This window comes from Carassius auratus, unplaced genomic scaffold (genome assembly GCF_003368295.1).
Source record: "Carassius auratus strain Wakin unplaced genomic scaffold, ASM336829v1 scaf_tig00215261, whole genome shotgun sequence".
Classification (NCBI taxonomy): domain Eukaryota; kingdom Metazoa; phylum Chordata; class Actinopteri; order Cypriniformes; family Cyprinidae; genus Carassius; species Carassius auratus.
This window is the reverse complement of record NW_020528011.1, coordinates 268,899-282,922: the sequence shown is the minus strand read 5'-3', so window position 1 is coordinate 282,922 and position 14,024 is coordinate 268,899. Positions and strand designations below refer to the sequence as shown.

The window sequence follows — 14,024 nt, the reverse complement described above, 5'->3', positions numbered from 1 at the left end:
TTTTTTAATGGTTGCATTTAATTGTATTCATCAAAAAGCATGTCTAATTAATTAAAATCATAACACTTATACATTTTCACAATAATTTATTAAAAGTTTAACAGAAATTACATGTTTAGGGCCCTTTGAAATGTTTTATTTTTTCCTCACCATATGTTTTATTGTTACCTAATTCTGTGTTTTAGCATGTCTAATTATTTAAATGCATAAAACAGCTTAATTTATTCATTTTTTTCTTAAAATAGAATGTTTTTTTTCCCCCATAGAAATTCTGTTGTGTATTTACATTTTTCTGGTTATCAAATGAAGACATAAAACATTCATTTAATTTTTCTTTTAATTATTGAAAATTAAGCAAACTTAATTTTTTGGTAAACAAAGGGGATTTTCAATTAAAAATAAAACATGGAAGAAATGTTGTGTGATTAAACATAAAAAATAAAAATAAAGTTTTTTTTTCTTTTTAGTAGTAGTAGGCTATGTACATTCTGCTGAACAATAGTTATACATTTCTGGCAAAGACTTGTCTTTAAAATTAAACCAGATTTTTAATTTGATAGGTGACCGTGAATACCTTTACAGTTCTGTGTATGTGATTTAATAATAATAATAATTTAGGGAGGAGTATTCCTTTAACTAATTAAGTAGTATGTCCCTGTGGTTATGGATTTTTAACAAATTAAGTCTTAACATGATTTCTTTGCAAGTCATTAGCTAATGCTTAATTAAAACAGACAACTGGATGTTGAAAGGCATGGCTTCGCACCATTGTGGCAATGAACGTGAATTTACTTCATTTGTTTATATATGTTTTTATGGAATTAATACATTATGACACATATAGAATGTTCATTTGTTGCCGATGCAGTAATTATTAATAAATGGTTTGTTCTTCATGAGTTATGCATTAACTCATGAATATAAGTGCATTAGTTATAAGCTTGAATTATAGCATTAGTGCAACTGTAAGTTTATATGGTGCATGTTAAATGTGCTTTATAGTAGATGTGTTGGCGTGTGTTCAGTGGTGTATCTTATTCAGAATTGGGGTTAATGGTGAGTGCTGCAGTAGCTTTTTTTGTAGTTGCTGGAGAAACTTGCCAAACTCATGCCACAATATGGCAATGTTCTAGTTTGTGGAGTTTAAAAGGGAGGCAAGTGGAACATAAAGCACCTGTCAGTCATCCCAGTGGAACAGCCGAAGCAGGGCAGGCACTGTTGACCCAATTATGCAGCGTTGCTCATGTGGTGGGCCAGTGAAGGGGAGGAGCTTAGAGGGTGGGCTGATCACTGCCAACAAACAACACTGAGCCCATTGCCAGAAGGGAAGGTTTCTTCAGATTTCTTCTGACACCTGTAGATTATTTTAAGGAGCTACTTGGATCGTTCGAGCGCCACCTGACTGAATGGCTGTCCAGCGGTGGATGAATTAAAATGCAGTGTGTTCTGGAGAGAGTGTATGTGTGCAGTGCATGGACACTCTCAACATGAAGACATTGGTCTGTGTGTCGCAGCTGGCTGTGATTCTGCTCTACGTTCCTCTTGTACAGGTAACTTCAGCAGTTTACCATTCTCAAGGCACTGGCTTACAAATCCTAATTCATTCTAATTAATGCAATTCATTGTAACGGTAGCACTTTAGAATAATGATCCATTAGTTAATTCATTAATTAACATTGAACAAACAATAAAGAATACATTTATTTCTGTATTTATTCATCTTTGTTCATGTTAGTTAATAAAAATACAGTCATTGTTAGTTCATGCTGATGCACACTGCATTAATTAATATTAACGAGCACAACTTTTGATTTGAATAATGCATTAGTAAATGTTGAAATTAACATCAACTAAGATTAATAAATGCTGTCGAAGGATTGTTCTTGCTCAGATCATGTTAACTAAAGTAGTTAAGAAACATTAACTAACAGACCGTTATTCTAAAGCGTTACAATGTAACTTCTCCAAATGTATTCTCTTCAGTGCTAAGTTACTATAAATAACTGAAGCAACTGGTATTTACACTATTTTTGTAACATATTTTTGTCTTGTTTTCTAGTATAAATATATTAAACTTTCTTGAATCGAGATGAACTTTCTGTTCGAGTAAAATGACTTAAGATTCATTATTATGAGTAAATATTTTGTTAGTTTTCATTTAAATAAGCAAATTATCTGCCAGTGGGACAAAAAAAAAAAAACAATCTTGTTAGCCTTTCGTTTAAATTATTTTTCTTACCCCATTTTGGCAGATGTTTTTGTTGAAGCAACATTTTGATATTTTATTTATTTATTTATTTATTTATTTATTTATTTATTTATTGGTTTGTTTTGTTTGTTTGTTTGTTTGTTTAAATTTGGGGGGGAAATGTAGACTTCATATCTTAAATAATTTTACTTAAGAATATTATTTATACAGGAAAAAATATAAAAAATAAAGAAAATAAATTGATAAACACTGAAAATGATTTTTACTTTGTTATCCAGTACAAATATTTAAATGTTCTTTAAACAAGATAATAATTTAGAGATGCCTTAAGATATTGTCTTGCTTTCTTAAAAAAAAAAAATGAAGTATAGTATAAAAAAACGTATGTTTATAAATAACATTCTTGAATCAGGATGTATTTACTTGACAAGTGAAATTATTTAAGATATTAAGTCTTGTTTTCTAAAAACATTTATAATACTAAAGAAAATGATTAACATTTTGTTAGTTCTGCTTTAAAGAAAAAAAATATATTTTAATGGGAGATACCTGTTGGCAGATATTTTAAGCAAAAAAAAAAAAAAAACCAGCTAAATTTAAACATTTTCAGAAAACAAAACTTAATGTCATGCTTCAGAAGTGACTGTATCTTGATTTTATTAGTGTTACAGTAATTTCTTTATTGCATATTATATGTAATTGGTAAAGGCAATGTTTTCCTGTACTTTGGATACTTTGACAGTCTGTAAACCGAATCAGTGCTGTTCTGTCCTCTATAGATATAAGGATGAATCTTTAAATAAGAGGCCTGACGTTTATAAGAAGGGTTTGTGTGGCAGGTCTCTCTCAGGTCCAACTCTTTCTGCTGTTCAACGCAAACAGAGATCTTAAAAAAAAAAAAAGATCTGAGCATCATATTTGCATAATAATTTACTAATTTTGAGCTGCTGATTACAAAAGTAAGTTATTTTTTGCTCTTCCACTTTACATGTATGATGCATATGTGTTTTGTAGCATTTTTGCTTTTATAAGAATCTGTGTCATAAATAGACAACAATACATAGTATGGGGCAAAATTATACATTGTAATTTTATACCAAAAATCATTAGGATATTAAGTACAGATCATGTTCCATCAAGATATTTAGTAAATTTCCTACATATCAAAACTTAATGTTTGATTAGTAATACTCATTGCTAAGAACTTCATCTGAACATCTTTAAAGATGATTTTCTCAATATTTAGATGTTTTTGCTCCCTCTGATTCCAGATTTCTAATAGTTGTATCTCAGACAAATATTGTCCTCCTCACACACCACACATCACTGAGAGATCATTTATTCAGTTTCAGATGATGTATACATCTCAATTTAAAAAATTTACCCTTATGACTGGTTTTGTAGAAATTACTTCTCAAGAAGCAGGGTTGTGTTATTTTTGCCCGAAGATATGAAATCTGGAAAACTGACGCACCGTTGCAGATTTGATTAAGTTTTTTTTACGAACAAAAGTGACACTAATTTGAACTAAAGTGCAATGAAAATCTTTATGGTTATTGTATGGAAAAGAGTTGCATAAAGATTATTCAATATTTCTCCTTTTGTGTTTTATACGTGTTTGGAATGTGATGAAAGCCTGATGGCAATAGTGGCAGAGCTGCACGTCTCCCGTCTAAAGTTAGTCCCTCTCTCATCTGAGATCTGAGAGCCTGTGCGCTCTAATTAATGTACAGCTCCTGTGTGTGGGCGTATGAAGGGCCCTGACGATGGGTGGGAGCCAGGACTGACCACGGACGAGCTTCAGTCAGCCTCGGTTCAGAGCACAGACACAATGGGACAATCTCATTCTCGTCTCTCATGTGGATGCACAGGAGACGTGTCTGCGCACACGAAATAAACAAACGTGCCGAGCTGCGAGATGCTCCGGGTCCGAGCCTGTTACTGTGGAGACAGACCCGTGTGAAAACAGACAGGATTGAATGTCTGAAAGCAGCGAGACACACAGCCGAAAACACTTGTGCTGCACAATTATTCTGTGGAAACTGTGATGCGTTCCATTTCTGAGGGATTCTTTGATGAACGGAAAACAGCTTTATTTGAAATGGAAATCTTTTGTTAAATTATAAATGTAACTTTTGATCAATTTAATGCACTGCAGATTAATAAAAGCATTTATTTCTAACTCCCAATTATTGAATGGTATGTTTCACAGTTTCCACAGAAATATTGTGCGGCACAACAGCTTTCAACACTGATAATAATCAGAAATGTTTCTTGAGCAGTAAATCATCATATTATTCTGATTTCTGAAGATCATGTGACACTGAAGACTGGAGGAATGATGCTGAAAATACAGCGGAGCATCACAGAAATAAATTACACTTTAACACAGATTCACTCAGAAAACAGATGTTTTAAATTCTAATAATATTTGACCATTTTTACTGTATTTTGGAGCAAATGAATCCAGTCTTGGTGAGCAGAAGAGACCTTATTTATAAACAAAAAAAGCTGAGCTCAACTGCATTTTCAAACAGTTGCTTTTTTTTCATTTGATGCAAATATGTATTTCAGCTTTATTTCTTGATTTATTTTGGTTTTGTTGAAAAGTAGTTTTTATTATAAAGTGATCTGAGTTGCACTTTATGAAATGTGCTATGCAAATAATGTGTATTATTATTATTATTATTATTATTATTATTATTATTATTATTAATTATCATTTTCTTTTAAACAGGTTTTAACCATTCTGGGCAATTCCCACTCCAAAGGTAAGATTATCTTCCATGATAAATTCTATAATAAGTGGTGGATATAGGCCAAAAGTCAAAATGTGTGTTGCTATTAACCCCTTGTGTTGAAAAATGTGTCATTGTTATGTCAAATTCATACATTTATATTTCTAAACTTTTAAATGTCAAATTGAAATGAAATCAGAAAGATACAATTAAGATGAAATCAGTACTTTAAAAAAATTATCTTGGCACTATATGTGGCACAGAAGTAGAATTTTGATATTTACAGACTTGTATTTTTTTTACACAGCGTTGGAGGTGGCATGAACGCAAATAAATTCATAATAACAATGTTATGAGAATAATGTTGTACATATGAAGTTTTGGATATACAAATATTGATTTAAATAACTGAAATAATACTATATTATTGCTGTAAAACAGCCAGTGGGTGGCGGCAAGTCTTAGTCACTGAACCGTTCGATTCGTTCGAACAACTGATTCATTCAGGAATCAACCGAGTCTTTCTGAATGAGAGATCGAATCATTGCAATTAATTTTATTTATTTTTTTGGTTTTAATTGATGAGCTTGAGGTCCAGAGCTGAGGATAAAGCTGTCTTTCATTCTTTTTATAATTTGGAGGATTTTATTTATTTTATTATGCGCTTTTAGTATTTTTCATTTTTATTTGTATGTCAATTACATTCTGCTCTTTTCTTTCTCATTTATCCATGCTTCTTTATTAGGCTAATTTATTAATTTATTAACATCTATAGTAAAGTTTTAGAACTAGGAATGCTAACCCTTATGAAAATTAAAATGGTTTTGATAGACTGACCATAGTTTAACCATGGTATTTGTAGTAAAACTGGTTATGATAATGGTAAACAATATGCAAAAAAAAAAAAAAATCATGGTTACTACACTTTTACTACAATATGTACATTTTTGTAAGGAATGATGGGTTTCTACCAACATCCAGCGACTAATTGTCTCTATGGCAGTAATTTTGATCAAACAATTAAATAGGCCTATATGTAAACATTAATTGCAAAATACTGCTGTGTGCACTTAGTGTCAATAGAATCCAGCGCTGCCATTAGTTAAACCATTGCGTCACCAATTGATTCATTGTATCGTAGCCCTCCAATCCGAACGGCTTTTGCGAATCATTTGATTCAGATCGGAACTTTGTTCGTGAATCATTTCGAGAATTGAATGATTCCTGATTCGCACTCTGAAGTCCAGATCTGAAATAATGGTTAAAGAATCGTTGTCTACAGTAGATTGCTTCGCAGCTGGTTTGTGGATCTTTTGATTCAGATCGGAGCTTCAGACAGTGTGCAACGAATCTTTATAGTTTTTCTATGTTTAACCTATGGTTAGTATTGCAAAACCATGGTTAATTTGTGGTTACTATGTTATTTTTTTAGTCAATTTTTTTGTAAGGGATGTGTTCCCAGGTTAACAATAAATAAATAAATGTACACACGGGATGAAATTTATAATGAAACAAATCTGAAAAGGGTCATACCATTGATATCATGAGAAGAAATAGGCTACGCTATAAAAATCTTTTTCAGAACTCAGAATCAGTTAAACCCACTGATCTATATATATAAGATCAGTGGTCAAACCATGTGTCACAATGATTCACTGTTTCGAAGCGCTCCAACCGGATCGCGAATCACGAATCATTTGATTCAGATCAGAACCTCGGAGCGCTCATCGCGAATATTTACAGTTTTCACTGATAGTATAAATATATTGCTTTGTTTCATAATTACAGTGTATACATGTTTCTTTATTTACATTTTTGTGAGTGTGTGTTCATGTTTTTCTATTCTGGTGGGGACTTGAATACACACAGGCTCTTAGGGACTAAACTGAGGTCTCCACGGGTAAACAAGCTCATGAATCACACAGAATGGAGATTTAGAAAATCAAAAAATGCAGAAAGTTTCATGTGGGGGGTAGGTTTAGGTGTAGGGCGATAGAATATACGGTCTGTACAGCAGAAAAGCATTACGCCTATGGAGAGTCCCCACAAGGATAGCAACCCAGAGTGTGTGTGTGTGTGTGTGTGTGTGTTCAGTGATGCTGTTCCCTGAGGCGTGGGGCCGCAGTCAGTGTCGTTCTCTGGAGCAGATGGTGGAGGTGGAGCAGGAGTATCCCGGAGGAGTCGAACACATCTATAATCCCGGCTGTGTGCCGCTGCTGCGCTGCTCCGGATGCTGCAACGATGACAAACTGACCTGTTTCCCCGCCAGCACACACAACATCAGCATCCAGGCACAGACACTGTCACCTCAGTCACACACGCTGCTTGAAGATAAGAATCTTCTACACACAGCTGTTTTCATTAAACTGCAGTTCATAGTGATGAAACATCAACAAAAACATCCGGCTGACTTCTGAACACACTGGAATCAGGGTTATTAACGAAAACTAAAGCTAAAACCAAAACCATAAAAAAATTGTTACATGAAATTAATAAAAAAAAAAAAAACTTTGACTAAATTAAAATAAACTCTTTTTTTTCAGCAACCTTACTCATTTTTATTTAACTTCATGCACTAAATAAACACACTAAACCTGAAATAAGAGTAATAAAATCCCTATTATTATTATTATATTTTTAATTTAGCATTTGTTGTTTTTATCACTGCAACAACAGAAAATCATAGCACGAGTCTTGCCTTACCTAGAGTATTAAATGACATTCTGTTATTGGTTGATTTAGGGCATTCGGTTATTCTAGTTTTATCGGACCTGAGTGCTGCATTTGATACAGTTGACCATACCATTCTTACTTTTTACATCTTGAACAGTGTGTTAGTATTCAAGACCAAACCCTAAACTGATTTAAATCCTTAATTTGTGATCTTCTCAGTATAGGCATCAGAAATACGGTTTATTCAGTTGCTCCTCTGACTTATGGTGTTCCCCAAGGGTCTATTCTCGCCCCGACCCTGTTTTCTTTGTATAAGCTTCTTCTAGGTAATATCATTAGGAAACACGGAGGGCCATTTCATGTTTATGCAGATGATACACAAATATATCTGCCTCTGAATCAAAAAGACATGAAAGGGTTAAGAAATCTGTTTGAATGTCTAGAGGACATGTCTTGTGCTTAAATTCTAGTAAAACAAAAGGTATTGTATTTTGGGCCTCAGGTGAATAAGGCTAATGTTAACCGTAATCTGGGATATTTTAACTCCTTTATTAAGCATACTGTGAAAAATTTAGGAGTCCTCTTAAATACCTCCCTGAAATTTGATCATCAGATAAACACAGGAGTTTTTTCCATTTAAAACTTCTCTCTAGAGTTGCGTCTTGGCTATTATCTATTTATTTGGATGAGCTATTCCTTCATGTTTTGATGTGGAACGCTCTGTGTCCTTCATCAGCTGTTGAGAATCACCCCGGCGGAGAGGAGCAGAGAATATGTGCTGCTTTCCTTCCTGGAGCACCAGAGCTGTGAGTGCAGGTACATCAGTCTCTCCACTGCTCTCTCTCTCTTGTCTAGCTTTCTGTTTATTAATCCCACTCGCTTTCTGTCATCCAGGCCCAGGCGACACCACCTGAGAAATCAGCAGTGAGTACTGATGGACTGATAGACTGATTGGTGTTTGTAAATGACTGAAGTAAAGGCTCAGAATGCTCTTCCTCAGCAGGAGGAGGCGGAAGGGCAAACGCAGGAGGAGACGGAGAGGAAGGATGAGGATTGAGACACAGCCGGGGTCAGCCACACACTCACAGCACTGCGTCACACTCACTCATTAGTGCTCACAAGGGCCCACACATACACTGCTAGTCCTAAGAAATGAGTCTAATTCAATTTCTACAAGACTGGTCATAAAGGATGAAGGTGTTTTGTTTTTACATGCCATCTATTAATGTTAAATATTTTCATGATTAAGTAAAAAGTAATTCTCAGTGAATTCTCATGTTACACCTGTATATTGAGCTCAAATACAAAAGTAGATGTAAATAAAATCTTCTAAAATAGATTTGAAATAACCATCTTCTAAGCTCTTGACCATCACAGCATCTATAGCGTCTGTAGACATTAAAAGCATTTAATAAAGGCATTTTAATCAACTTATATATATATATAATATCCAAGTATAAATTTTTTAAAAATATTTGATTTTAATTACTATTACAGACTAAAAACTATTAGAATTATTTAAATTATAATTTTTTAAAAATTTTTATTGTGCATATTTATATTGTATTTATATTCATCACTGCAGGAAGCAATAGTGTCTGTAGTGATATATTTTTATATCCATTTATATAAAAAACTATTATATTTTATTTATTATCAATCATTTTAGTCATTTACTGTTTTTATATTTATTCTATACAAAATACTAATTATCATTATTATATGTGTTTATTATTATTTATATATTTTATATTAATATTGAATTTATTCATTCATACATTTATTCATATTAATTTATAGATATGATGATCACTATGGCAAATAGGCACAGACTCCATTCATCACACAAGCACTTCTGGACTTTGGATCAGGATCAGGATCAGCACAAAACCCGGCTTCTAGCGATCAACACATCTGTGTTTATACTGACAGTACTGGATCACAGATTGTCTTTGAGAAACCAGTCAATAACGCTGCTAAACTGAAGGAAACAGGCTTTATCAGTGAGCAAATGTGAAATACCTCAGTGCTGCTATACAATTAACTCAACAGTCTGGGACATTTACAATAAAATTATATAAACAACACTATGTATGTTCATATCCCCATTATGTGTCTTAATGTATTTTATAAAACAATAAACTCACAGTATTTAAAGAAATAAAACTATTTGTTTTATTTTGTTAGAATGGAGTGAGTGAGTTTTCTGTGCATGCATGCATTTATTTACAAAAGAGGACTTTTAAGTCATCTCTCAAAGTCTCCAGATTAAATTAAGGTCTTCTCTTCCCTCTGCGGTTGAACACACTGTTCTCGCTTCGCCCGACAGTCACGTGTCATATATTTAATACTTGCGTCAGTGACCAATCCGAAACGAGCGTGGAGAAAATCGCAACGCCACATTCTACATAAAAGGAAAGCCCATTCAACAAATCAGAAGCAGAATGCCGGCAAGCCCCGCCTCCTGCGCTAGGGTTGGCCAGTCAGAGCGGTTGCGTAGCCTCTGATTGGATAAGATGGCAAGTCATTAACGTAACGATGGCGTCACGTCAAAGAATCCAACGTAAATATAGCAAAATAATTAACCAAAAAAAAAAAAAAAAAGCAAAATAATTAACCGAATGCGCTCTCGCGAGTTTAACGGACGATTCATATTTAGCCATAAGATGAATATTAGTGTATTAACGCCTCATTAATGTCAAACGTCCCCGTGAGGGCGGGGCTTGTGGGATCGCGCGCAGGTCTCGTGTCCGGCACCGTGTATCGTGTTGTGCGTGACTGACGCTCCGCTGCGGAACGCTCTCAGAAGAACGCTGTTCTACGCTTTATATCTGAGGAGGACTGCACAGAGAGCCTGTTTTTATCGTTTCTGGGGATCCCCGGTTACCGGATGAAGTCACGGTCATCGCGGCACACTCAAGTAAGTCGTCTCAGTTCGTTTGCGTTGTTTGAATGAACGAATGTCGCTAGAATGAACGTTTACGTGCTTCTGAGGGGATTTTAAACGGCAGGCCTTGTGTTTAATGGCGCTAGCTGCTTTGCTTTGGCGTGTATCGCGATGTGGTTAGAGTGAAAGCTTGACGTTTAGACACGAAACTTATATTTTTTAATGTAATGTACTTCTACGACAAGTATCGATCATCTGATGTTTGACAGGTAACGATTGATTGGTGCTGCTGGATATCAAGTAGGTCAGCTGGTCACGCCGTGGCTGGTGACGTCATGACGCCCGGCCCACAATAACAATCCTCCAGAGACGCAGCTGTGCAGATTTTGTCTCTGTAGTGGACATTATCATATTTGAGTGAATATCTCTGAGACCACAGCTGTATGTCTGGTTATTCTGTAAAGAGCACATTCTGGGTTTCCAAATATATCAAATATTCAGGAGTTTCATCATGACCACTCCCTCTTTGATAAATCGACCATCCTTGGGGAAATATGATCATATTTTGTAATTATCATTGTGTGATTCATTTTCAGATTGTTTGTCATAAATCAACATCTCAGGAAAATGTTATGGGGTTTTCGAATCAAAATATGAAATAAATGTATTTGGGATTTATTTTTTTTTTTTTTTTGCTCCAGGCTGGTACGGAGGAACAGGATGAGCTCGGGGCTGAAGGATGAAGCTCACATGAGAGACATGGCCGGGTTTAGGAACCAAAGGATGGAGAAGTCCAAGCCGGAGTCTGAGAGGGACTCGGGTTTCTCAGGTGTGTAAGGAGAGCTCTGGGTCCTGTAGTGTTTGAGATGATGTTCACGTGTGTGTTTGTGCAGACGGTGGCTCGGTGGATCAGACGGACACAGACGGTGTGTCACAGTCGTCCTCACGATCATCACAGCTGACCGCAGCGGTGGACCGAGCTCTGAGCCTCTCACCGGTCATCCTCATGAACAATGTGCTTCTACAGCAGGTGAACGTCACAGCTGCGTTTGCTTTGGTCCTCACGATATTTCTGATTAGTTCCAGTTGAATTGTTTAGAAATCATGATTTTTGAATAGATCAAACTTTTACTGCTTTCTCTGCAGTCTGGTGAGAACCCTTCGTCTCTGAAGCCCTGGGCCTTCAGTCCGTCGCAGGAAGTGGTTCCTCGTCCTCAGGTGGTCTTCCTTCAACCCGTCGTCCCGCAGAGACCCGCCCCGGTGCACAAGGGACCCCTGTCTAAACGCCGTCGGCACAGAAAGTACCTCCCTATCCTCAAATCCTACCCTAAAATCGCTCCTCATCCCGGAGACGCGGCGCGTGAGAGCAGCTCTGCTTCCAGTTCCTGCTCCTCTTCCTCAGTCAAGAGCTCGTCTTCCTCACGAGATCAGAACGACTCGTCTGCTAGTGTGCAGTTACCCAGCGCTCTTCCAGCGTCCGTCGAGTCACATGCGGCCAAACACAGACCCGAATCCTCAGACGGGACACTTAATGCACACTCCTTTAAATCAGACAAGATCAAGCGCTTCTGCAACACGTACAACATCCTCCGCAGGTCAGGGCTGCTGGACATCACGCTGCGCACGAAAGAGCTGATCCGGCAGAACCGGCGGACGCAGACGGAGCTGGATCTCCTGCGAGAACACACCGACCTGTTCATGCAAGCGCTGCAGACCGGAGACTCGTCCATCTGGAGCCGGCTGAGGACGAACATGCAAGAGGACGACCGAGGGAAGGACAGGACGCCGCCAGACCCAGAGAACATGAAGTGACACCAAGACGATATTCAGACGATATGTGACCCCGGAGCACAAAACCAGACTAAAAGCTGAATAGATCATCTCTCCATTGATGAGTGGTTTGTTCGGAGGATTAATACAAATACAGTTTTCTTTCTCTTGTTTTAGATTTGAAATATGACTGGCTCATGTTCTGTGGGATCCATATCTGTATTTTGAGAACTAATAAGGTGAATTGTTTTTATACTGTTTTGTTGAGGAGTGTTGGACGAGTGCTGTGAGTCTGTCAGAGAAGAACACATCGTGTTTGTTTGTGATGATGAATAATGAAGAATGCTCTCTGTGGTTATCAGCTCTCATCTGGCCTTACTCAGTGACGCTTCATTCTTCAAACGTAGAGCTCAGGCTTTCTTTGGCAGCTTCTCATTACCACTAGCTCCGAAAGCATTGCTTTACTCCAGGAGCTTGTTCTGCACGTGTAGGTGCTCAGATGACACATGTGCTGGTGTGAAGCATTAGACACAGGAAGAGTGTTCCTGTGATTCACACACATGTGCTTTCATACAGTACACAGTAGAAACAGCAGGTGCTTTAGGAGAGCTCTGTTCTCTAGGGAAAAAATAGTTTTGTTTTTTAGTTTAGAAATCAGACTTTTCTTAGAATTGCTATATGTTCAGTCAGAACTGTGAGAAGAACATGTAGAATTGCAATGTTAACTTGCAGAAGAAAAGTCTGAATTAAGAGTTTACTCAGAAATTGTGATTTAAATTGCATTTTACAATTTATAACTCGCATTAAAAAACTGAGATATTAACACTCTTTTCTATAAAGAAATGTCTGAATTGTGAGATTTTTATGTTTCAGTAAAGATCGAAATGTTAACTCCTAATTCTAAGAAGAAAACATCTTGCCGTTCTGAGTTTATGTATCACGGTGCAGATTTAATTTGCAATCCTGAAATGAAAAGTCCAAACATTGTAAGATAGAAAGTTGCAATAACCTTTTTATTTCTTGAATCCATTGCTTCCATAGTGTTAATCTGCTGGTGTTTCCTGACACGGATTGCCTTGTTTTAATGGCAGTCCAAGCCTTTTTTGTAGCAATAATATTTAAAAATAAACCTTTTTGTAAGCCAGCAGATTTGATAAAGCTTTCCATGTGTTTTCTGTCTGATTGATTTGATTCAGAGCTCATTAAACATCATGAAGCAGCGTTAAAGAATGATTCAGAATCACTTCAAGGCCAAAAGGGCTTCTTATTCTGAGCTATAATCCACAAAAACAATGAGGCCATCTATCGTCTGATTCTGACTGTTGTGCTTATTACTGATATTTGTTATTCAAGTCTTTTGTAAGAATAATAATAATATGCAGTTTTGTGTATGAAGATGTTTTTGTACTTTTCTTTGGCGTTCAGTAGATGATCGTCACATGTACGGTTGTGAGAAGAGCAGAACTGTGAAGGGTTTATGTGTCATAACTGCTCAATCCTGTTCATCTGTGTGTATGATGTATACTGACTGACAATCAGTAAAACATGTTCTAGATCATCTTCAGTTCATTTATCAAACATTGCTCAGCTGTACAAAACCAAAGCTGTGGCTAAATGTTCATTTACTGATTCTTTGTTTTTTTACATTGTTACATTTTTTATTATTTCCCACCCTTTGACTTTTAAGACGTTTTACTGAATAGCCTAACCCTAACACTGTCAAATGGTTTTATTTGTGTCTTAAATT

The 14,024-nt window shown here is 36.2% G+C and overlaps 2 protein-coding genes across 3 annotated transcripts; both read left to right on the top strand.

Moving 5' to 3' along the window:
* The first annotated feature begins 1,025 nt into the window (after nucleotides 1-1,025).
* On the top strand, nucleotides 1,026-9,969 carry pgfa (placental growth factor a). 2 transcript variants are annotated; one of them, XM_026259812.1, is made up of 7 exons: nucleotides 1,026-1,550; nucleotides 4,947-4,980; nucleotides 7,042-7,238; nucleotides 8,357-8,436; nucleotides 8,515-8,544; nucleotides 8,624-8,689; nucleotides 9,421-9,969. In XM_026259812.1, the coding sequence occupies exons 1-7, from the start codon at nucleotides 1,473-1,475 to the stop codon at nucleotides 9,443-9,445; spliced, it is 510 nt and encodes a 169-aa protein (XP_026115597.1). In that variant the 5' UTR covers nucleotides 1,026-1,472; the 3' UTR covers nucleotides 9,446-9,969. The 2 variants fall into 2 exon arrangements, with proteins under 2 accessions (XP_026115597.1, XP_026115596.1); XM_026259811.1 differs by having other exon boundaries at nucleotides 8,621-8,689; nucleotides 9,421-9,967.
* A 296-nt stretch (nucleotides 9,970-10,265) lies between these two features.
* cipcb (CLOCK-interacting pacemaker b) lies at nucleotides 10,266-13,914 on the top strand. Its single transcript, XM_026259755.1, has 4 exons — nucleotides 10,266-10,540; nucleotides 11,209-11,336; nucleotides 11,401-11,537; nucleotides 11,654-13,914. Exons 2-4 carry the CDS (start codon nucleotides 11,228-11,230, stop codon nucleotides 12,317-12,319), a joined length of 912 nt encoding a protein of 303 aa, XP_026115540.1. The 5' UTR covers nucleotides 10,266-10,540; nucleotides 11,209-11,227; the 3' UTR covers nucleotides 12,320-13,914.
* Nucleotides 13,915-14,024: the final 110 nt, after the last annotated feature.